Source organism: Benincasa hispida, chromosome 3 (assembly GCF_027475165.1).
Source record: "Benincasa hispida cultivar pf3 chromosome 3, pf3_genome.v1.1, whole genome shotgun sequence".
Classification (NCBI taxonomy): Eukaryota; Viridiplantae; Streptophyta; class Magnoliopsida; order Cucurbitales; family Cucurbitaceae; genus Benincasa; species Benincasa hispida.
The window spans coordinates 25,104,855-25,131,612 of record NC_143480.1 but is presented as its reverse complement, the minus strand read 5'-3'; the positions used below and the strand labels follow the sequence as shown (position 1 = coordinate 25,131,612).

The 26,758-nt window shown below is 36.2% G+C and overlaps 1 protein-coding gene across 1 annotated transcript; it reads right to left on the bottom strand.

Annotated features, from left to right (window-relative positions):
- Positions 1 to 470: 470 nt before the first annotated feature.
- LOC120073488 (uncharacterized) lies at positions 471 to 24,638 on the bottom strand. Its single transcript, XM_090311893.1, has 2 exons — positions 24,190 to 24,638; positions 471 to 585 (listed from the first exon to the last, which is right to left on the bottom strand). Exons 1-2 carry the CDS (start codon positions 24,636 to 24,638, stop codon positions 471 to 473), a joined length of 564 nt encoding a protein of 187 aa, XP_090168019.1.
- Between the last annotated feature and the right edge of the window lie 2,120 nt (positions 24,639 to 26,758).

The following is a 26,758-nucleotide window of genomic DNA, read 5'->3' as shown; positions in this document are numbered from 1 at the left end:
AATCTTAGATGAGCGAGTCTCGAGAATGGAGACTACATTGAGGGAAGTAAAGTTAGATTTAGTGGAGGTGAAGTCTGATTTGGTGAAGGTGAAGTCTGATTTAAGGGAGGTGAAGGTACAACTACAGGCAATCATTGAGATATTGCAAACATTATGTCGGGTATGTATATTTCACGATTTTTGGATGAATGGGTGTGTTTCGTGCATTACGTACTAATGATATGGAGTAATTATGTAGAATAATGCAGAAGACGAGTCACGTGGCCATGATGGTGAGGACGAGCAACATGACCATGATGGTGAGGACGAGCCAGATGACCATGATGGTGTGAATGAAGAACATGACAAGAGGAATCCTATTGACCCTATCTCCGATCCCAGCCTCCCGAGCACCACTTCTATCGACCCTATCTCTGATCCAAGCCTCTTGAGCACCACTCCTATTGACTCTTATCTCTGATCCCACTCTATCAAGCACCACTTCTATCGACCCTATCTCCGATCCCAGCCTCTCTAACACCACTGCCATTATGCCTGTAACCACCACTGACGCCACACTCACCACCACCAATGTCATCGAGCCACCTATACCAAATCCATCATCTATAGATGATGATATCCATCTATGCCTGATCCTGCCTCCAAAGAAGAAGTTGAAGATCAAGGTGGAGAAAAAATCCGAGAAGGTCATTGAGGTTTCAAGACATACAGGTAGGAAAAGGAAAGAGATTAAGTCTTAAATGTAGGATTGTATCAGCAATAGCGGAAGTAACAAGGATCATTATGCACTCTAATTCATTAATTTTGGCAGAATATAAAGCATGCTCTTACAGAAACAAGTGGGTTCCAAGACATACCTTTGTAGAACTTCTTCAAAGCTTGGTTTCCAGTTACTAACTTCTCCAATTTTTATTGTAGACCACCTCAAGATCTTCCCCATTATTCTCTTGGTGCTCTAGATTGAGTTGTGGGACTCAAAACAAGCTTGAATAAAGGGAATTCTGAGAAGAGCTCATAGCAACAATCCAGTTGAAGAACTCCTTCAACCCGAATTTTTCTCAAAAATTCTATCGATTGCATGCTTCAAATTCACTCCAATCTCTTCAATATGTTGCAGACCATCATGCAAGAAAGATAGCTGCATGAGATGCAGCTCATGCTTGGAGTAATTGAAGACAAAAGAGATGGATTTTGTTTGAGCAACTTCAAAAAAGATAATGGAATAAACCATAATTCCATTTATGTTTTTCCATCTTTTTCCAACTTTTCCAAAATTGATTTCAAAAATCAATTTTATTTATAAAATTGGAAAAATTATTAATTTTACAAAATTAATTTCATAAATTAATTTTTCTTATAAAATTAATAAATAATTATTTAAACAATTTAAATAATTTTAATTAATTTAATATCAAATATTAAATTAATTTTTACACAAATCCACTTTCATATATTTAAATCATATTTAAATATTAATTCTCCTATTCCGTTTAATTCTCAAAATTAAACACGTAATTATATCTCATGTAATTACTAATTCCCTTAATTCTAATTTGAATGTTTCAAATTAACTTATCATACTACTCTAGAACTAATCCATTTATGAGCTAGTAGAGGGCAGACTTACAGATCATGGGCTCCAACGATTTGAGATTAATTGGCTAAACTCATTAGACCAAATTAACCCCCATTCGTTAACTAATGGGTCACTCCACTAAAGTCCATAGTTGCACTCCTAGATATATTATGTCAACATGATTTAACCACAATTAGTCAACCCTTCACAAGTTGTTCGTAATAACGGCTGGGTCAAATATCTGTTTATCCCCGAAATTACTTCTTGTTCCTCAAGTTCCTATTGATCCTCTAATGAACAGCTGGTCTGTGATCCAATCACTAAACCAAAACTCTCTCAGCCTAGCGAGAGGGTGGGGCCTCTTTTTCAAGACATAGATTTAGTACTTGAAAGAACAACCTTTCTCCTATCCCTAAATTGGGTATGCGTGAATTTCATCTTGTACCCTATGTCCTCAGCTATCTATTAGGTCTTACCCCTGAAATGGGAGGCTTATTGAGCCGGTGCTGTTGAGTCAACCCTCACCTATGCAAATCTAAAAATAATCCCGAATAAACAGGAGTTCATAGTTAGCTTAGAATTAAGATCGAGTTACCTAGGTCATCTAAGTGAAATAGTCAGTCTTATACAATAAACAACGTTATAAAGTAAGAGTGACTTATTTCTTGGTCTGATCTTATGCAAACTCATTACATAAGACACCCCCACTCCTCATGTCATAACATGTACGAATTAGGATCACTTTGTATGTAGTACTTTACAACTCTTTGTAACAACTACAGAGTAGGCCGCATCCAATAGTGTTACCAGAGTAAGGTACCCAACCTTATTCATATACTATAGATCATTTTGACTATTTACTCGAACCTGATCCACTCTTATGTCTCTACATAAAATTCAAGTACTCATGTAATAGTCATGGGTCTTAGTTTATTGGATTTATACTTTTACAAAATCAATAATAAGTTTATTGACTATAGAAAATGTTTATCATTTTACAAACTACGAGTTTTAGGACATAGCAATCGTGTAGCTATGGCGCTCATCGATGCGATGAAGTTCTATGCGATGGAACTAAGTGATCATGTAGCTGCGGCACTCAATGATGCGATGAAGTTCTTTGCGATGGAACTAAGCGATCGTGTAGTTACAGTGGTCAACGATGCGATGAAGTTCTATGTGATGAAACTAAGCGATCGTGTAGCTACAGCGGACACTAAACGATGACAAGAAGCGTTGTGCGATGGTATTAAGCGATCGTGTAGTTCTACCTGAGAGCTAAACGATCACACTATGCGATAGACAGAAGACACTAAGTGATCGTGTACCTCTACTCAATGCAAGACGATGGTGTTAGACGATAGCCTTCAGTGATACACGATCGACCTTAGCAAGATTTTGAGGTTGGACCGAGAGTAGCTAGTTCGATCGGTTTTCTCGAGGTCCAATCTGGTTTAGCCTCAAAGGGTTTTTGGCTGGTCTAGTTCAGACTTTGTTGGTCTGGTTTAGACTTATCCAGTCCAGTTCAAGATGCTTGGGTTCGGTTTGGAGCGGTTCGAGCGGTTCAAAAACGATTTTGAAGCTGTTTGTAATAGTTAGGTTTTTTTGGGCTTGTTTATGCCAAACTAAAACCATATCAGTCTATGTTTAATTATTTATGCATTTGATGTATGTTATAATTAAATAAATCTTGTATGTGCATACAGTATGCCATTTAGATTTAAAATCCCTCCATAGGAAGCATGTTACATGCATTGAAAGTATGTTATAATTTGTTATAATATATAGTATGCATATAAGGGTTTCTTGTATTTAATATAAGTGTTATATTAAATATTGAATGTCTTTATGTATGTTATGGATTGGTATGTCTAAAGTTTTATAAGTTGTTATAAAATTGAGTTAGACGTTTAAAATCCATAAAGAACAGTTGCATGCTCACGTAAGGTGACCACTTGTTTTAATAGTTAAAACTTATAAAATTTGGTTTCAAACTCATATCGGTTCATAAACCTGTCTAAGGTTGGGGGTACTTAAGTTGACGGTTTACGGAACACCTTCTATCTTGGGATTATGACCGAGAGATTGAGCATTGGTAATCGGTTTTATGAGCATACGTGAGCGACGTGAGGTAATAAAATGGTTTATCACCTAGACATCATAGATTTAAATCCATTTATAAGTGTTATACTTGGATAAACAACTTAGACTTAGGGTTGTTTTATTAGCCAAAAAGAACCTAAGTATAAATTTACCCAATTAATAGAACACTTCAGTGGGAGTTTAATAACTTCTATATGATAAAGTTATTAGAACACTTCAGTGGGAAATTAATAACATATACAATATGTTATTTTTAGCTCTCACGTCCCTAAGAATTCACAATCCAGATTTAAGCAGTACTTCGTGTCACCCTGGAAGTGATCTCCATTTGGAAATTATTTTTTAACATAAATCTAGATTTTGATGAATAAGGGGAAGTAGTTCAAATATAAGTATATTATATGATATATAGATTTCAACTACTACGTCTCCACGATAGTTCACACCGTGAGATTTATATGACGCTTCGTGTCAGCCTGCAAGTAACCTCTATTCGGAAAGTGTTTGTATGATTCAATAACAAGGTGAAAAGAGGAAGTAGTTTATAGTAAGTGGGTGAAGGATATGTGTCAATATATCCTGCGCTCCCTTCCGTTAGTTTGGACCGTGACATTCCTATGTTGCGCCTGCTAGTTTTCTTTAGGCAGCCTTTTCTAGTCGTGAATGTTGGGAATGTCCTAGAACTCACAGTTCGTGTTAAACATTCTGTTTCATCAATAATAATGACTTGTTGATTTTGCATCTTATTATGAAAATCCAATAAACGCATCATTGGCTATAGTCTGAATGTTGTAACTTTATGTAGTGACATAAACAGGATCAAGTTGACAGTATATAGCCTAAATGGTCTAATAAGTATATGGATGAAATTGGGTATCTCATCCTGGTAACACTATTGGATGCTGCCCACTTTGTAGTTGTTACAAGAAGTTGTAAAGTACTACAAACAATGTGATCTACAAATCGTTCATGTTGAGACATGAGAATGGGGGCATTTTATGCAATGAGTTTGCATATAGACTAGACTACGAAAATAGTCACTTTTCTTTATAACGACCGTTTACTGTTAAAACTGACTATTTCATTTATTATATAACCTAGGTTAACTCGATCTTAATCATAAGCTAGCTATGAACTCCTGTTTGTTTGGGATTATCCTTTGATCTGAAAATGGTGAGAGTAGTCCAACAGCACTGTTCAATAAGTTTACCATTTTGGGATAAGACCAGATGAATAGCTGGGGACATAGCCTTACAAAATGGAATTCACTCCTACCCTATTTAGGGTACCAGATAGATTGTTCTCTTAAGTACTGATTCTAGGTCTTGAAAAATCGAGGCCCCGCCTTCTCATGATATAGAAAGGATTTGATTCATAAAGATTATGAATCAAAATTGTTCATTAGAGGATCAGTAGGAACTTAAGGAACAAAATGTATTCACAGGGGTAAAACGGTATTTTTGACCTAGCTGTGATTACGAACAACCTATGAAGGATCGACTTACTGATTATGGTTATTAAATGGACATAATATATCTACAGTGAGGGGAGTTCAACTATGAGCTATAGTGGAGTGTCCCATTAGTTCACGAAAGGGGGTTAGATCAGACTAATAAGTTTAGCCGATTAATCTCGAATCATTGGAGCCCATGATCTGTAGGTCCGTGAGGTCCCTCTACTAGCTCTAAATGGATAAGCTTTAGGGTAGCTTGAGAAATTAATTTGAAACGTTCAAATTAAATAGAACAAGAGAATATATATTTAAATATGATTTAAATATATGAAGATGATAATTGTGCAAAAATTAATTTAATATTTAATATTAAATTAATTAATATTTTAAATTAATTTATGAAATTAATTTAAGAAAATCATTTTTGAATTAAAATGATTTTAGAATTTATTTTATGTTCTAAAAGAAAAAAATGGAAAATCGTTTTGCATGATTGCATAAAATGGAGATTGAATTTTCTCCATTACCTTTATCTTCATGCTCACACAAAGGTCATTATTCTCTCTACATTGATTCTCCAAGCATGAGCTGCAAGCCATGCACTCCACTTCTTTGCATGTTCATCTACTATATATAAAGAAGATTAAAGTCATTTGAAAAGGATGAAATGCAGAATTTTTTAAAGACAAACTTCTGTTAAAAGAAACGATCCTTCTTATCAGCTACTGTGAGTTCTTCTTGGTTCTTCACTTCTTCAAGCTGTTCTTGAATCCTACAACTCTGCCTAAAGCTCCAAGAGGAAGGCTTTGAGGTGGTTCACGGTGATATCAAGTGAAGACTGTTGCTGTACACTCGTTTTCTTGGAGAGTTCTTCAAATGTATGATCTTAAAACCCACTTTTTAGAAAAGCATGCTTTAGTTTCTGCCAAAATTAGTGAATTTGAATGCTTATGGATCCTTGATACTTCCGCTACATGTTATTTAGCTCTTTCAATTGGTATCAGAGAATCTTTTAAACTTTCAATTCGGTCTAATTTTGGCAAAGTGGGTGTTTTTCATGAGATGTATGAAACTGATGCACTGCTATGGTTTTGTGAGTTTTAGCATCTTAATTCTCTTTAATTTCTCGATTAAATTTGTAATTGGCTCTTTTTTTATGAGCATTTATGTGTTAGCAACAGTCTGTAATTTATTTGGAGTCATTAGAGTTGAAATTAAGATGTAATTGAAGAAAAGCTAGACGATTGTTTAGTAATATGCACTGGTTGTTGTGATGTTGAATGCTAAACGATCGTGTACCTGCGGGAGCTAAACGATGTGTTCATTTGCTATACGATAGCATTACACGATCGTTTAGTTTTTTTGTGGGAACTAAACGATACGTTGATTTTGCTAAACGATGGTGTTATACGATTGTTTAGCAATGTGCGCTAAGCGATGCGATGAAGTGCTACGCGATAGCACTGAGCGATCGTTTGGTCGCGGAGCTAAGCAATCATGTAGATAAATGCTATGCAATGCGATGATGTTCTATATGATGGAGCTAAGCGATCGTTTAGTTGTGGCAGATACTAAACGATGACATGAATGCACTGGGTGATGGTGTTAAGCGATCACTTAGTACAATGCGATGGAGCTAAGTGATTGCACTGCGATGGAACTAAGAAATCGTCTAGTCCTATGCGATAGAGCTAAAAAAATTTTTAGCTTTCAGAAAACACTATGCGATCGTCTATTTCCTATCAACCTAAGGCAATGACATTAGAGAATTACCTCCAGGCGTTAAACGATCGGCCTTAGTAGCACATTGAGGTTGGATCGAGAGCAGCGGTTCGATCGGTTTACTCAAGGTTCAATCCGGTTCAGCCTCAAATGGTTTTGGTTGGTCCGGTTCAGGCTTTGTTGGTCCAGTTCAGACTCATCCAGCCCAATTCAAGTTGTTTTGAGTTTGGTTTGGAGCGGTTCGAGCGGTTCAAAGACGGTTACGAAGTTGTTTGTAATAGTTAGCTATCTGTTTGCTTGTTTATGCCAAAATGAAAACCATAATAGTTAGTATTTAATTGTTTATGCATGAGATGTATGTGATAATTAAATAATTCATGTATATGCATACAGTATGCCATATAGATTTAAAACCCCACCGTAGGAAGCATGTTACATGCATTGACAGTATGTTATAATTATTATAATATATAGTATGCATGTTAGGGTTATGTTTAATATAATAGTTATATTAGATACCTTTGTTGAATGTTGTGGATGTTAAGCATGTCTAAATTTTGTAAGTTGTTATAAAATTGGTTAGATGTTTAAAATCCATGACAAGAACAGCTGCATGCTCACTTAGGTTAACAACCATTTTTAAATGTTAAAATAGATTGTTACCTTATAAAATACGATTACAAACTCATATCGGTCCATAAACCTGTCTAAGACTGGGGTACTTAAGTTGACGGTTTACGGAACACCTCCTACCTGGGGATTATGGCCGAACTATTGAGAGTTGTTAACTGATTTTATGAGCTTGCGTGAGTGATGTGAGGTAATAAAATGATTTATCACCTAGACATTGTAGGTTAAATCCAATTATAAGAGTTTGGATAATCTACTTAGACTTAGGTTGTATGAAATTAGCGTCATGCCTAAGTAAATTACCCAAACATTTAGCATGCTTCAGTGGGAAATTAACAATATATTTGATATATAGTTATTAGCTCTCACGTCCTCAAGAGTTCACACCGTGAGATCCATGCTCGGCTTCTTGTCGATTTTACCTCGACTGCTCCATACGGAAAGTGTTTGCATGTGTCAATAACAAGGTGAATGAGGGAAGTGGTTCATAGTAAGTGGGTGAAGGAAATGTGTCAACATTGACCTACGATCTCCTCCATCCCTACGAAGGGTTGTAACATAGGATTCAGAACAACCCAAGCTTCAGTAAAATGAATAGGATCTTATAGTTCCGTCTTGGATATTGTCTTCTATCTCGGAGGCATATTCATACCGTCCTATAAGATCTGAAAATGGTGGGTCACACTCACAAGAATTACTAAGTGTTAGTAAAGATCTTGACAAAAAACGATAACCAAAAGAACTATTGGAATATGAGTTAGTCTAGATAATAGTATTTGGTCAAGAACTGTCTTGCTTTTGTGAAGGAATTCTTGACTACCCCATGGTAGCACTTGTTCTAAATCACTTAAGTATCGTTGCAAATAAATAAAGATTTATTGGGTATTTTATTAGTTTTGCTAAAATGGATTTAGATACATATTTAATAGAGTTTGTTTAAAATGTTTCAGCAATGTCGAACTCGATTATACAACTGCTTGCTTCTAACAAATTTAACGGAGAGGGTTACTTGAATTGGAAATCAAATATCATACAATATTAGTAGTAGATGATTTGAGGTTTATGTTAACGGAGGAGCGTCCTCCAGTTCCCAGTTCAATGGCGACCCGAAATGTTCGGGATGTTTATGATAGGTGGGTGAGAGCAAAAAAAAAAGCCCGAGCTTATATCTTGGCGAGTATATCTGATGTACTCAACAAGAAACATGAGGTCATGCCCACAGCTCATGAGATCATGGCATCATTAGAGGAGATGTTCAGGCAACCGTCATCCTCTATTAGACATGAAGCCATCAAATATGTGTATGTGACACGTATGAAGGATGGGACCAACGTAAGAGAACACGTTCTCGACATGATGGTCCATTTTCACATCGTGGAGGCTCACGGGGCTATGATAGATGAAACAAGTCAAGTAAGCATGATACTAGAATCTCTTCCTGAGAGCTATCTGTCGTTCCGGACAAATGCTGTCATGAACAAAATCACTTATAACTTAACGACATTGTTGAATGAATTGCAAACTTATCAATCTATGATAAAACTCAAGGAAAAAGAAATAAATGTTATTTCCAAACCGAAGAAGTTTTACAAAGGGTCCACGTTTGGTACGAAACTCGTTGATGATAAGAAAGTTGGTCCTTCTTCTTCTAAAGATAAAACCGTTCAAATGAAGAAGAAAGGAAAAGGGAAAAAGAAAACCGCTGCGAAGAAAAACAAAAAACAAAGTTCCTTGATCACGAACGTTCGATCACAGTAACACAACAAAACACGAACGTTCATCCAACATGACCGCTACACTGCACGAACACCACACACTCAAGCTAAGCGATCGCCAAGGTCACGAACACCCCAAACACTGTGAATGACCTCCACAGAACCTCGACTGTATCGAGTTGAGTATGACACCACCAAGAAGGTTACCTTGGTATTCTCTGTGTGAGAATCCAGAGGGTGGGCTCTATGTGGACTTGGTTTGAGGTAGAAAATCGAAGGAAGAACAATCGTGTAAACGGTTGAGCAAGTGGGAGAGGAAACAGCCTATCGTATAGGTCGATGCCCAATTGTTTAGGAAAAGTTATGCGATCGTTTAGCTAGTCATCTAGCTAAGTGTCTATCATGTAAGAACACTTTATGATAGTTTAGCTAACTCCAAGCTGTCACTTAGTAAATCTTATTTACTTGACAACTATTCGTGAGTAATTTCCGAGAGAGAAAATCTCAAGTTCACAATTTTGCAAATCTTATCAATCCTTCTAAAATTAGGAAAATATTTTTTCCTTTTATCTCACGGTTATAATAAAACCACCAATAACCTCTCATTCAATTGGTTATTAGAGAAAAATAAATAATTATCCAATAATTAATATAAATATAAATGATAACTAACTTACCATAATATATTTTAACTTACAATTTTAATATTTTATCTCATGAAACATACAAACTATAGCTCTTTTTCTATTCCATGGCACTTAATGTAAATCTCGTTTACATTAATCCTCCACTTGATGTATCTCATACACCATACCGATCATATCATATATAATCTAATTACCTCTTGTCAATTTGAATATTTCAAATCAACACCAAGAACTGATTCTCAACTAGAATCCATTGAGCTACCAAGGGGACCTTATGGACCTGTAGTTTTAAGCTCCAACGGTACGTGAATAACTGATAAACTCTTTAGTCATGAGATCCACCATCCGTTAACTTTCAGGCACTCCACTAAAGACTAATAGTTGAACTCTTCTTACAACAGATATATTATATGTTAATCTTAACCAATCAACAGTGCGACAACCATTCACAGATCGCTCATAAGTATAGCTCGGCCAATAACAGTTATGCCCCTATGTTACATCTAACTCCTTAAGTACCACTGATCCCTCTAATGAATAATAATCCATAGTCCTACTATGACTGAATCCTCTCTTCCAAAGAGAAGTTGTGGCCACTATGTCCAAGCCCCGGAATCAGCCCTTAAAGGAGCATTCTATCTACTTACCCCTGCTTTGGGTAAGGAGTGAATTTCATCTTGTGTAACTGAGTTCCCAGCTCCTAAATCAGACAAGTCCCCAAAAAAGTGGCATGTTTAGTTGGCAATTTGGCCACTCTCATCTACACTAATCAAAGGACCGCCCTCAAAGGCAGAAGTTCCCAAAACACTCAGGATTGAGGTCATGTCACCTATGGTCGTTTAGGTGAGATGTAAGTCTCCAGTATCAACAACGTTATATACAAAGACGAATCATCTTGTGGTTCGGTCTTATACAAACTCTTTGTATAGGACACCCCCACTCGCATGTCTCTACATGAATGGTCAGGATCTACCATCTGGAGTAGTTCACAACATTTGCAAACCTCTACAAAGCGGGTCGTATTCGTAGTGTCACCAGAATCAGAAATCCCTCCTTAATCCTTATACTACAGACCTATTTAGGTTATCACTTAAGGCACGATCCACTTGTATATCTCATATACATGCTTAAGTTTATATACGATAACCATGAAGCTTTGTTTATTGGATATGAGTAAATGCTAGAATGAAATAACTCTTATTTTATTCATAACAATGTGTATATATTACAAACAACGAGACTCCGGGAGAATTAGGACACCAATCTCAATAGTAGATCAATCTGAAGGGGTAAAACTCATCAGTTGCAAATGGATCTACAAGAGAAAACGAGACCAAGCTGGTAAGGTATAGACCTACAAAGCAAGACTTGTGGCAAAAGGGTTTACCCAAAGAGACGGGGTAGACTATGAAGAAATTATCTCACGGGTTGCCATGATAAAGTCAACTAGAATAATCTTGTCCATAGCTACATTTTATGATTATGAAATATGAGAAATGGATGTCAAGACAGCTTTTATGAATCGCTATCTTGAAGAGAGTATCTATATATCTCAACAAGAAGGGTTTATATAGCAGGATCAAGAGCAAAAGGTTTGCAAACTTAATCGATCCATTTATGGGTTGAAACAAGCTTCTAGATCCTGGAATATGAGATTTGACACTGCGATCAAATCTTATGACTTTGAACAAAATGTTGAAAAACCCTATGTATATAAGAAAATTGTTAACAAAACTGTCGCTTTTCTGGTGTTGTATGTTGACGATATTCTACTCATTAGGAATGAGATAGAATTTCTAGCTGACGTTAAGAGATGGCTGGCTTCACAATTCCAAATGAAAGATTTGGGAGAATCACAGTATGTTCTTGGGATCCAAATAGTTCAAAACCGCAAGAACAGAACATTAGCATTATCTTAAGCATCTTATATAGACAAGATGTTGTCTAGGTATAAAACAAGAAAGGATTGTTACCTTTTAGATATGGAATTCACTTGTCTAAGGAACAAAGTCCTAAGACACCTCAAGGGGTTGAGGAGATGAATCAAATTCCATATGCATCAGTAGTAGGAAGTTTAATATATGCAATGTTGTGTACTCGTCCCGATATATGCTATGTCGCAGGAATAGTCAGCAGATTTTAGTCCAATCCTGGATATAATCATTGGACTACTGTTAAGAACATGCTCAAGTATCTTTGGAGAATGAGAGATTATATGCTTGTGTATGGTGTTAAGGATCTGATCCTTACTAGATACGTTGAGTCTGACTTTCAAACTTATATTGATTCAAGAAAATCAACTTCGGGGTCAGTATTCACTCTAAATGGAGGAGCAGTTGTGTAGAGAAGCATCAAGTAGAGTTGTATTGTTGACTCCACAATGGAAGTTGAGTATGTAACTGCAAATGAAGCAGCAAAAGAAGCAGTATAGCTCAGAAAGCTCCTGACAGATCTAGAAGTAGTTCCTAATATGCACCTGTCTATCACTCTCTATTGTGACAACAGCGGAGCAGTTGCAAATTCAAAGAATTGTATAGCCATAAAAGAGGAAAGCATATCAAGCGGAAGTACTATCTCATCAGGGAGATTGTACATAGAGGAGACGTAATTGTTACCCAGATTGCTTCACAAGACAACTTAGCTGATCCGTTTACAAAAGGCCCTCTCGACTAAAGTGTTCGAAGGTCACCTAGTAGGACTAGGTCTACGAGTTTGTCATCACTAGGGCAAGTCTGAGAATTTATGGGTATTGTAATGTCCTAGTTTATTGTATTTGTACATTTTATTCTCTCCATGTAAACTCAACATTGTATATATTTGTATATACTGATCCACTGGAGTTTTTAATCCAAGTAGGAGTTTTGTTGGGTTTTATGTACTAAAACTCGCAGTTTGTAAAATGATAAACATTTTCTATAGTCAATAAACTTATTATTGATTTTATAAAAGTATAAATCCAATAAACTAAGACCCATGACTATTAAATGAGTACTTAAACTTTATGTAGAGACATAAGAGTGGATCAAGTTCGAGTAAATAGTCAAAATGATTTATAGTATATGAATAAAGTTGGGTACCTTATTCTGGTAACACTATTGGATGCAACCTACTCTGTAGTTGTTACAAAGAGTTGTAAAGTGCTACATACGAAGTGATCCTAATTCGTACATGTTATGACATGAGGAGTAGGGGTGTCTTATGCAATGATTTTGCATAAGATCGTACCAAGAAATAAGTCACTCTTACTTTATAACGTTGTTTACTGTATAAGTCTGACTATTTCACTTAGATGACCTAGGTAACTCGATCTTAATCCTGAGCTAACTATGAAATCCTGTTTATTTGGGACTATCTTTAGATTTGCATAGGTGAGGGTTGGCTCAATAGCACCGGCTCAATAAGCCTCCCCATTTCAGGGGTAAGGCCTAATAGATAGCTAGAGACTTAGAGTGCAAGATAGAATTCACGCCTATCCAATTTAGGGATAGGAGAAAGGTTCTTCTCTCAAGTACTGAATCTAGTCTTGAACACGGGGTCCCACCTTCTCACTAGGCTGAGAGATTTTTGGTTTAGTGATTGGATTACAAACTAGTTGTTCATTAGAGGATCAGTAGGAACTTGAGGAACAAGAAATAATATCGGAGGTAAAACAGATATTTGACCCAGCCATTATTACGAACAACCTTTGAAGGGTTGACTTACTAATTATGGTTAAATCATGTGGACATAATATATATACAGTGAAGGGAGTGCAACTATGGGCTTTAGTGGAGTGACCCATTAGTTAACGAATGGGGGTTAATTTGGTCTAATGAGTTTAGCCAATTAATCTCGGATCGTTGGAGCATATGATCTATAGGTCTACGAGGTCCCCCTACTAGCTCATAAATAGATTAGCTCTAGAGTAGCGTGATAAGTTAGTTTAAAACATTCAAATTAGAATTAAGGGAATTAGTGATTACATGAGATATAATTATGTGTTTAATTTTGAGAATTAAACAGAATAGGAGAATTAATATTTAAATATGATTTAAATATATGAAGGTGGATTTGTGTAAAAATCAATTTAATATTTGATATTAAATTAATTAGAATTATTTAAATTGTTTAAATAATTATTTATTAATTTTATAAGAAAAATAATTTATGAAATTAATTTTGTAAAATTAATAATTTTTCCAATTTTATAAATAAAATTGATTTTTGAAATCAATTTTGGAAAAGTTGGAAAAAGATGAAAAAACATAAATGGAATTATGGTTTATTCCATTATCTTTTTTGAAGTTGCTCAAACAAAATCAATCTCTTTTGTCTTCAATTACTCCAACCATGAGCTGCATCTCATGCAGGTATCTTTCTTACATGATGATCTACAATATATTGAAGAGATTGGAGTGAATTTGAGGCATGCAATCGATAGAATTTTTTAGAAAAATTCAGGTTGAAGGAACTCTTCAACTGGATTGTTACTGTGAGCTCTTCTCAGAATTCCCTTGATTCAAGCTTGTTTTGAGTCCCACAACTCAATCTAAAGCATCAAGAGAATAGTGGGGAAGATCTTGAGGTGGTCTACAACAAAAATTGGAGAAGTTAACAGCTGAAAACCGAGCTTTGAAGAAGTTCTACAAAGGTATGTCTTGAAATCCACTTGTTTCTGCAAGAGCATACTTTATATTTTGCCAAAATTAATGAATTAGAGTGCTTAATGATCCTTGTTGCTTCTTTTGTTGCTGATATAATCCTACATTATATTCCTTCGGTTGAAGTGAAACGACCGAATTTGAAGAGGAAGTACTACGATCCAAGTGCTTGTCTTCCTAATATGGTTGATAGGGTTAGATACGATCCAACCCATCCAATCCTAAAGGAAATGTTTAACACTTTCCTACAATGGCCGACGAGTGATGATGTGGAGCCTCACGTACCTGTCATGGGGGCTTAATTTAGGACAGACAGAAGCACAAAAGAACTGTTTCGTGAGTTGACGAAGGATAAAGAATGGATCGAGTGTGATGGACTAATTTTGTTGTACAAGTTTTATATCGTTACATGTACTATGTTTTGGTAACATGTTGGACTTTCATATGTAGGTGCTTGAGAGCATATTCATGTTTTTTAGGAGAAAGTTGCTTGCTCAGCCCGTGATATTCATCCATAAGTTCACAACGTTCCCATCAGGAATATTGGTATGTATATACTTTCTTAATTAATTCATTTTGTATACTTAGTTCATTAACAATTAATTCATTCTTTTCCAACAGCGCCATTTGAACTTTTTCACCCCCGGAAGCTTGTACAGAGCCATATACGATAAGACCGAGGAAGAAGCCGTAGCTGTATGCGCGAAATAAGATAGTATAACTAACCTTGTGCTTGGTTTGGATCCAAATCACCAACAAGGATGGGTTGACGTAAAGTACGTGTATAATGCAATCCACCTACGTGAACATTGGATCCTAATCGTGATTGACGTGAACAGAGGATGGATATTGTTATATGACTCTATGCCATCTTAATGAATGATATTGCACTAATGTGGATGCCTTTGACACATACATTGTCTTCATTGGCTCACTTTTGCATGCTCTATCAGAAGAAACCAGACTTACATCATGACCCATTGCAAGTTTATCATGCAGAAACAGGAGATATACAGGTCACAATACATTAGATTATGGTGTCTTCTGTTCAAAAACTTTTTTAGCATATGGTTACTGGATCTCCAACGAAAGAGGTGTTGGCGGACTTTAGACTTCAGTATGCTTGTGAGCTATGGGCTGATACATTCATTTACTAGATTGTATTTTTCAAGCTATACTTATTTGTGCAAATTGTGAATGTAAAATGTAGTACAAATCGTGAATGTAAAAAAAGTACAATTTGTGAATGTAAAAATTAGTACAACTTGTGAATGTTAACAAACTTGTGACAAACTTGGCCGTTTATATTCATGAGTGGCTCATTACAAGTATGTCTATTATGGCCGACACCACCACATCATTTGTATTTTCTCGAGGGTCGATGTTCTCCAACGGATGGGATCCTCTGTACCCGCCTTCGTTCTACTCGAATGTGTAGGAACTCTTATACAAGAGTACCAATGAGTGGAAGCGGATCTTTCCAATTCATTGTGACAGAATTTTCACATTTACATTCACACATACAGATATGCATCAAACAACTAAATTACTTGCATGCTTACAGATAAACAACACAGAGAACAAGACATTTACCAATTGAAGACTCTCTTCTTGGCAAATCTCGCTCTCTCCACGAATAGCCTTCTTGCGCTCTCGCTAGAACAACAGGCTATCGTTCAACAACACCCAGTCGTCTACCATGAATGGCAACAGTAGGAAGATGGGGACGACACCACCACTTGGAGCCCTTAGTATTCTTGGAGTGAGAATCTAAAGTGTGGGCTCTATTTGGATTTGGTAGAGGTGGGGAGGAAAAGTCATATATAATGATCAAGTAAGTGGGAGAAGGCAACAACTATCATATAGTCAGGATGCTTGATTGTTTAGGCGAGGTACACGATCTGTAAGAGTGTATCAACATACAGCGGAAGCAACAAGGATCAATAAGTATTCAAATTCACTAATTTTGGTAGAAACTAAAGCATGTTCATCTAAAATAAGAGGGTTTGTGATCATATCTTTGTAGAACTCTTCAAGATCTCGATCAATCAGCAACGGTCTTGTCCAAAAAACATCGTGAACAGCCTCAAGATTTTTTCCACTATCCTCTTGGAGATTTAGAACGAGTTGTGGGACTCAAGAATAGCTTGAAGCAATGAAAACACAAGGAGAAGCTCACAGCAACATACTACTTGAAGAACCTTTCTTCCAGCCGAAATTTTCTCTAAAATTCTGTAAAATGCTTGCCTCAAATTCACTCCAATCTTCTTTATTTATTGCAGGTGAACATGCAAAGGAGAACACTACATGACTTGTAACTCATGCTTGGAGTTAATGAAGATGAGAAAATGGGTTTTGTGTGAGCATGAAGAAGATGGTTAGTAGAATATCTCATTTTTCCATTTGTGCATGTATTTCAACTTTCCAATTTTTCTCAAAATCAAAACTTGATTTCAAAATCTATTTTGATTTTAAAACTGAAAATTTAATTTTATAAAATTAATTTCATAAATTATTTTTTAAATAATACTTAATTAATTTAATTTCAAATATTAAATTAATTTTTGCACAAATCCATCTTCATATATTTAAATCATATTTAAATATATATTCTCCTATTCCGTTTAATTTTAATTTGAATGTTTCAAATTAATGTATCATGCTACTCTAAAGCTTATCTATTTACGAGCTAGTAGGGAACCTCGGGGACCTACAGATCATTGGCTCCAACGATTCGAGATTAATCGGGTAAACTCATTATCTAACCCACGTTCGTTAACTAATGGGACACTCCACTATAGACCATAGTTGAACTCCCCTCACTGTAGATATATTATGTCCACTTAATAACCATAATTAGTAAGACGATCCTTCACAGGTTGTCCGTAATCACAGTTGGGTCAAGATAACCATTTTACCCCTATGAATACATCTTGTTCCTTAAGTTCCCATTGACCCTCTAATGAACAATTATGATTCATAACACCTATGAATCAAGTTCTTTCTCTATCATGAGAATGCGGGGTCCTGATTGTTCAAGACCTGGAATCAGTACTTAAGAGAACAACCTATCTGCTAACCCTAAATCAAGTAGGAGTGAATTTCATCTTGCAGGGCTATGTCCCCAGCTATTCATCCGGTTTTATCCCTAAAATGAGAAGCATATTGAGCAGTGCTATTGAACTACTCTCACCGTTTGCAGATTAAAGGATAATCCCGAAAAAACAGGAGTTCATAGCTTGCTCAGGATTAAGATCGAGTTAACCTAGGTTATTTATAAATGAAATAGTCAATTTTAACAGTAAACGGTCGTTATAAAGAAAAGTGACTATTTTCGTGGTCCAGTCTATATGCAAACTCATTGCATAGAATGCCCCACTCACATGTCTCAACATGAATGATCTGCAGATCACATCGTTTGTAGCACTTTACTACTTCTTGTAACAACTACAAAATGGTTGTTTCCAATAGTGTTGTCAGGATGAGATAGCCAATTTTATCCATATACTTATTAGACCATTTAGGCTATATACTGTTAACTTGATCCTGTTTATGTCATACATAAAGTTATAGTATTCAGACTATAGCCATGGATATGTTTATTGGATTTTCATAATAGAATGCAAAATCAACAATTTATTATTATTGATAAATAGAATGTTTAACACGAACTGCGAGTTCTAGGACATTCCCAACAATCTCCCACTTGAACTAAAACTCCAGTGAGAACAAATATATATAATATAATGTTGAGAAACATAATGGGAAAAATACAATAAACAAAGGCATCCATAATTCCATAGCTATTCTCCTATTTTCCCTAGATTACACTACTTGGAGTCCTAGTCCAACTAGGTGGCCCTTGAACACTTTAGTCGAGAAGGCCTTTGTAAATGGATCAGCAAGGTTTTCTTCTGGTGCACGAAAATTGGAAGTCAATTTTACTCGACAACCAAAATCTCGTGGACACGTTATGCGATGCATGTTCTTAAGATATGCGTTGATAGTCATACATTGATGGTCATGCGTTGGAATGAAAATTGTGTTAACGAATGTATGCGATGACCATACGTCCTACCACAAGTTTTCTTGCGTTCACACCAAGTATAACATGAACGCAAGTTTCTCGGGTAATCTGAGGTTGAACACAGGGACTTGTAACTATATGTTTGTGGTGATTGTGCATGCGGCGGTTGAATAAAAGAATGGAGGGGATATTGCTAAATTAATCCTACTCCTACTCCTACTCCTATCTATCAGACAACTCAATGAGAATATGCATGAGAGGTAGAGGTGCGACAAACCTTGACATGAAATAAATGTATGGGAAAGAAAATAAAATGCGGAGATGTTTTCATTGCAAAACTTAAGAGTGATCGCAAGGGCAACCCTAGTCAACGCAATCCATGCAATCATGCAACCCACATACAATAGTAAACCACCTCTCGGTGCGAATGCTACAGTTTTTAATGCTAGAACGCATGCGATATATGTGCTAAGTCTACAGGGCCTACACATAAGCCTCTATTCCTATTTATGCGATGACAAAATGACATCCACACGAATATGCGACCACATAATATCATTCCTATTCCTAGGGTGCATGCGATGTGTTGACAAACAAAGCTTATCTCTAAGATCCCCATTCTTGCCTATGCATTTCAATCCGCTCTCTCGAGTCTTAGATTTGGATTTTAGACTACTCTCTCAAGTATACCTAAATGATGAATGATGCGCTCATAGGACAAGGTAACCACATGAACTTGATTGACGCAAGGTTGTTACTATCCCTAGTGAACAACGCAAACATTGCTTAATGCGACCAACCACTTACCCTCCTAGACAGTTGGTTGTTACTGACTTTACTCATAGAAAAGCATTGCATTAGCCTATAGACAGGCATTGCCGCAGCTTCACACTAAGTAAATAAGGTTACTCACACACTCACGCAATGCATACCTCTCGGTAGGTTACTACATGCTTCATATCCCTAATCCACATGACTAAGTATGCAATACCCAAGCAATCTCATTAAGTGTTGCAATGAAAGTAAAGATGCTAAGCAAAGAAGATGGAGATGGAGTCGAAGGAACAGAGAAATGCATTGAAAACACATTGTATTAATTTCTTAATTCAAAATGTCATACAATACAATAAAGGAAAAGAAAGGAAAAAGAAATGATCGACTGGAAGCAAAACTTTGCTTCCAACGGATACGTGTCAAGGCTGCCGGTGGTGCCATGGATGGGCGGAGGAGCTAACTCTCTCGAGATCTAGCTCTGGTCGAAGGCTCCGGTCGTCACTTGGAATGGATGAAGGAGGTGAAGAACTCTCAGCGTCTTCTCATGCAGTTTGTCTGGATCACAAGGATCCGCCCCAGGCGAACCTCAGGCGAAAACCTTGTATAAAATGAATTTTAGCTCATCGGCTTCTATTTATAGAGCTTGGCCGCCGACAGCATTAATTGGACTGCTCTGAGTCTGACGTTCGGCATGTTCGTCCTTTCTGAACCTCTGCCACCAACGGCGTGGTAGGTGAAATGTCAGCATCAGCTTTGGATTTTCTCGAGATAGATGCGTTGATGCGTTCATTCCACTAACCTTGCGTTGATCCCATTAGAATGCGTTGTCGCATAGCCGCAATCATTCAATGGCCGTATTTGCTTAACACCGCAACTCTACATGATGATCGCTATCGCTTGACGAGTGCAACTCCCATGCAATGGACCCATACGGCTGATTACCGCAACATCCATGCATTGGTTAATGTGTTTGCCTTGCAATGGAGTGTTTCTCTACATGCGGTCGTCTATGCGATGGTCCGATTTCTGCATTTGCGTTCATTTCCTGCATTGGCTACAAAAATAGAACATTGAATGCATAATTAACGCAAAGTAATGGGTTAGCTGAGATTCTATATGTTGATCAATGCAAACTCATATTCTCGTGAATTTTTATTATGATCGACGCAATTTCTGCCTAATAACTTTCATAATTCTAAGTAAAAGGACTAAAATGGCATGCATTTCTGCATGTCATCATCTTCAGAAACTATCTTTGTGACGACCACATCTCCTCTGTGTACTATCTCCTAAATGAGATGGTACTTTCTTTCAATATGTTTTCCACGTTTGTAATTCCTTGGTTCTTTTGAATTGGCAACAACATCACTATTGTCACAATATAGTGTGATAGGCAAGTGCATATCTGGAACTACTTCCAAATCAGCCAAGAATTTGCATAGCCATACTGCTTCTTTAGCAGCTTCACATGCAGCCACGTATTTCGCTTCCATTGTGGAGTCAGCGATGCAACTTTTCTTAATGCTTCTCCAAACTATAGCTCCTCCGTTAAGAGTGAAAACTAATCCTAAAGTAGATTTCCTGGAATCTATGTCAGTTTGAAAATAAGAATCAGTGTGAGTAAGGATCAAATCCTTAGGTCCATACACAAGCATATAATCCCTCGTTCTCCTTAGATACTTGAGGATATTTTTTATAGTAGTCCAATGACTATGTCCTGGATTGGATTGGAACCTGTTGACGATTCCAACTGCAAAGCATATGTTAGGACATGCAGACAACATGGCATACATCAAACTCCCAACTGCAGATGCATATAGAATTTCATTCATCTCCTCAACATCTTGAGGTGTCTTAGGACACTGTTCCTTCGAAAAATGAATCCCATGTCTAAAAGGTTTACCTTTCTTGGAATTTTGCATATTATATCTTGATAACATCTTGTCAATATAAGATGCCTGAGATAGTGCCAATGTTCTATTCTTTCAATTCCGAAAATTCTGTATTCCTAGAACATATTGAGCATCACCCAAATCTTTCATTTGGAACTGTGTTGCTAATCATCTCTTTACGTCAGCAAGAAAACTTTACTCATTCCCAATGAGCAAGATATCATCAACATAAAGAACTAAGAATGCTATAGTTTTGTTGATTATCTTCTTGTATACACACGGTTCATCAACATTCTATTCAAAGCTATAAGATTTGATCGCAGTGTCAAACCTTATATTCAAGGATCTAGACGCTTGTTTCAATCCATAAATGGATTAATTAAGCTTACAGACTTTTTGTCCTATTCTTTTTCGATGAACCTTTTTGGTTGAGACATAAAAATACTTTCATCAAGATAGCCATTCAGAAAAGCTATCTTGACATCCATTTTCCATATCTCATAGTCATAATATGCGGCAATAGAAAGAAGTATTCTTATAGATTTTATCATGCCAACAGGAGAAAAAGTTTCTTCATAATCAACTCCTTATCGTTGGGTAAAACCTTTTGCCATGAGTCTGGCTTTATAGTTCTGCACCTTGCCAGTTTAGTCAAGTTTCCTCTTATAGATCCATTTGCAACCTATAGGTGTAACCCCATATGGTTCATCTACAAGTTCCTAGGCAAAATTGAAGTACATAGACTCCATTTCATCGTCCATGGCTTTTATCCACTGTTCCCAGTCAACATCTTCCATTGCCTACTTAGAGGTTAATGGGTCCTCTAAACCATCATCTTGTATGATGTTTTGAGTTTCTGTTAAACCCATATAGCATTCAGGTTGTTGAATAACCATCCCACTAGGTCGAGGCATCCTCAACTCTTGGGATGGACGTGACGGGACAATAACCGTTGTTGATGGACCAGCTTGATCAACAACTCTAGTTGATGTTATTGTAGTATCTTTAGTCAGTTCTTGCAATATTAGTTTACTGCGAGGTAGATGATTTTTAATATGATCCTCTTCAAAAAAATGTAGCGTTTGTCGATACAAACACTTTATCTTCTTGGGGATCATAAAACAATCCTCCTTTTGTTTCTTTGGGATATCCTACAAATAGGCATGATTTTGAATGTGTTTCCAATTTTTTAGGATTCTGTACCAACACTGTGCTAATAACCCCAAATATGGAAATGACGTAAAATTGTTTTGCGTTCTTTCCATAATTCATACGGTGTTTCTGAAACACTTTTTGATGGAACAAAGTTTAAGATAAATACTGCAGTCTGTATCGCATACCCCCAAAAGGACTGAGGTAACTGAGCATAACTCATCATAGACCGAACCATATCCAACAAGGTTCGATTTCTCCTTTCTGCAACACTGTTTTATTATGGTGTTCCAGGTGCTGTGAATTGGGATTGAATTCCATAATCTACTAGATAGTTCAGGAATTGTAAATCCATATACTCACCACCTCGATCAGATCGAAGTATTTTGATTCTTTACTTAACAGATTTTCAGTCTCAACCTCAAATTCTTTGAACTTTTCAGGAGTTTTAGATTTCTGACTAATTATTAAGTAAATGTAGCCATATCTAGAGTAATCATCAATAAAACTGATGAAGTACTGAAAACCTCCTTGGGCTTTTACATTCATCGAACCACATAGGTCTGGTGGCTACCTCGAGGTACTATCTTATTATGAGGTAGTATATTATTATGCATAGTATCTCAATGGAAAACCACTATGTCTATGTTCTTTCGTGTCGAAAGTATGGATCCACTTAAAAACTTATAATCCAAACTCTTTTTTTTTTACTGTTCAAAAAAAATTATTATCGAGCTATGAAAAAGATTCAACAAAAGACAGAAACAAATCCACTATCTGTTTTACGTCAAGCAATACGTGGAGTAACTCTTGATATAGCAGACATGTAGGCGGATCAACTCATCAAGTTCCTATTGAAATAAGATCCACACAAGGGATGTATAAGTTCGAGAAGCTCTTTGGCACGAAGACCTTTGTCAGAAAAAGATCTTTTAGTCATATTTCCTTTAAGACGTGATTCACATGGAGGTAAGGAACTATCTTCTAACTAATTTAGATGACTATTTTTTACCAATCTCTCAATCCTGTTGAGATTAATATGACCAAGCCTAAGGTGCCAAAGATAGGTGTTAGGAGAAATTTTCCGCTTATTATTATGAGTCTCAGTCATTTTAAATATCTCTATATTTAAAATGGCTCTCGCTTCAGTTGGTTTTAATATGTACAAGTTGCTATCAAGTCTTATAGAACAAATATGTACACCTCTTGAATAAACAAATACTTCATTACATTTAAAATATTTTCTAATAGACAGGAAATGGAAACCAGATTTCTTTTCATCTTAGGTACATAGAACACATTCTTAAGCAAGATAAAAGAATCTCCAAAAAATAACTTTACATCTCCCACTGCTTCAGCTGAAATGATTTCACCCATTCCTACCTTGAAAGTCATCTCATATTCAGAAAGTCTTCTCCAAGAACTAGTTTCTTATAGAAAAGTGCAAACATGATTAGCAGCGCCTGAATCCAATATCTGGGTAAGGTGGGAATTTTCCACTAGACATGTTTTAACAACTAGTAAATCATATTTACCTTGTTTTGCCTTTTTTGCTTTCTTCTTAGCCAAATATTTTAGGCAGTTTTGTTTCCAGTTCCCAACTTCTCTGCAATGGAAACATTTTCCTTTGGGAGTTTTGTTTTTGTTTTTCTTTGCAGTGGCTTTCTTTTTCCCTTTTCCTTTCTTCTTTATTTGTACGGTTTTATCCTTAGAAGAAGAAGGACTAGATTTCTTATCATTAGTGTGTTTCGTTCCTGACATCGACCCCTTATAAAACTTCTTAGGTTTCAAAATAATGTTTATTTCTTTTTCCTTTAGTTTCATCATTGATTGATAAGTCTGTAACTCATTCAACAACATCGTCAAATTATAAGTGATTTTATTCATAGCAGCATTTGTTCTAAACGGAAGATAACTCTTTGGGAGAGATTCCAATATCATGCTCACTTGACTCGTCTCATCTATCATTGCCTCGTGAGCCTCCGCAACATTAAAATGAACGATCATATCGAGAACGTGTTCTCTTACGTTGATTCCATCTTTCATGTGCGTAACATAGACATACTTGATGGCTTCATGTCTAACAGAAGATGACGGTTGCCCGAACATCTCCTGTAATGATGCCATTATCTCACGGGCAGTGAGCATGACCTCATGCTTTTTGTTGAGTACATCAGATATACTCGCTAAGATATAGACCCAGGCTTTCTCGTTCGCCCTCACCCATCTATCATAGACATCTCGAACATTTTGGGTGGTTGTTGAACTGGGAACTGGAGGACACTCCTCCGTCAACACAAACCTCATATCGTCTACAACTAATATCGTATTGATGTTTGATTTTCAGTTCGAATAACCCTTTCCATTAAATTTATCAAAAGCAAGTAATTGTACGATTGAGTTCGACATTGCTGAAACATTTTAAACAAACTCTATTAAATATGCATCTAAATCCATTTTTAGAAAAAACAATAAAGTACCTAATAAATCTTTATTTATTTGCAATGATACTTTAGTGATTTAGAGCAATTACTACCAAGGGGTAGTCAAGAATTCCTTCATAGAAGCAAGACAGTTCTTGATCAAATACTATCTCCAAAATAACTCATATTGTGATAGTTCTTTTGGTTATCGTTTTCAGTCAAGATCTTTACTAACAGTTAGTAATTCTTGTAAGCGTGACCCGCCATTTTCAAATCTTATAGGACAAGACAATACCCAAGACGAAACTATAAGATTATTCATTTTACTGAAGGCTAAGTTGTTTCGAATCCTATGTTACAACCTTTCGAGGGGATTGTCACAGTCAACAACTAGCTAGTGCTGCCTAAAAATGACAGCATGCGCAACATAGGAATCTCACGGTTCAAACTAATGAAGGAGACCGTAGGACAATGTTGACAAATTTCCTTCACCCACTTATTATGAACTACCTCCCTCATTCACCTCGTTATTGACCCATGCAAACACTTTCCGAATGGAGCATCGTGGTAAAAGTGAAAGAAGTCGAGCATGGATCTCATGTTGTGAACTCTTGAGGACGTGAGAGCTAATAACCATATATCGAATATATTGTTGATCTCCCATGAAATGTTCTAAATGTTTGGGTATTTTACTTAGGTGTATCAGCTAATTCTAATAACCTAAGTCTAAGTGGTTTATCAAAGTATAATGCTTATAATTGGATTTAACCTATAATGTCTAGGTGATAAACCATTTTATTACCTCACATCGTTCAATGAGTTACCAATGCTCAATCTTTCAGTCATAATCCCCAGGTAGAAGGTGTTCCTATTGGAAAGGTACCAACATGAAGCGGAAGCAACGAGGATCGATAAGCACTCTAATTGATTAATTTTGGCAAAAAAAGAAAGCATGCTCAAACAGAATTTAATGGGTTTCAAGACATACCTTTGAAGAACCATTGAAATCTTGATTTCTAGCCACTAATTTCTCCAAATCTTTGTGCAGACCACCACAAGATATTTCCTACTATTCTCTTGGTGCTTTAGATTGAGTTGTGGGACTCAAAATAAGTTGGAATCAAAGGAAATTTGGTGAAAGCTCACTGCAACAACCTAAATGAAGAACACCTTCTTCTTCAAGAATTTTTCAGCTAAAATTCTTTCGGTTGAAACCCAATAAAATCACTCAAATCTCTTCAATATATTGCAGACTATCATGCAAAGAGATTTACTATATGGGATGCAGCTCATGCTTAGAGTAATTGAAGGTTGAAGATAATGGGTTCTTTGTGAGCAACTTTGAAGATGAAGATGAAAAATCTCATTTTTCCTTTTATGTAATATTATTTCCAAAATCCGAATTTTATTTTAAAATCATATTTTATTACTAAAATCAAAATTTATTAATATTACGAATTAATTTCATAAATTAATTTTCTAATAAAATTAATATATAATTATTTAAACAATTTAAATAATTCTAATTAATTTAATATCCAATATTAAATTAATTTTTACACAAATCCATCTTCATATATTTAAATCATATTTAAATATATATTCTCTAATTCCGTTTGATTCTAATTTGAACGTTTCAAATTAACTTATCACGCTACTCTAGAGCTAATCCATTTTCGAGCTAGTAGGGGGACCTTGTGGACCTACAGATCATGGGCTCCAACGATCCGAGATTAATCGGCTAAACTCATTAAACCGATACCCCCATTCGTTAACTAATGGGTCACTACACTAAAGTCCATAGTTGAACTCCCCTCACTGTAGATATATTATGTCCACTCGATATAATCATGATTAGTAAGTCAACCCTTCACAGTTGTTCGTAATAACGACTGGGTTAATTCTCTGTTTTACCCTCGAAATTACCTCTTGTTCCTTAAGTCCCCACTGATCCCCTAATGAACAATTATTTTGTGATTCAATCAACAAAATCGAGTCCCTCTA

What these genes read in the sequence shown, in the direction of transcription:
- LOC120073488 (XM_090311893.1), bottom strand. Translation starts at nt 24,638, where the DNA reads ATGAGGTTTGTGTTGACGGAGGAGTGTCCTCCAGTTCCCAGTTCAACA. An exon ending in ATCACTTATAATTTGACGAT is followed by an intron (nt 586 to 24,189) that starts GTTGTTGAATGA and finishes GATTTGGTATAG; the next exon opens with GTGGCTCGATGACATTGGTG.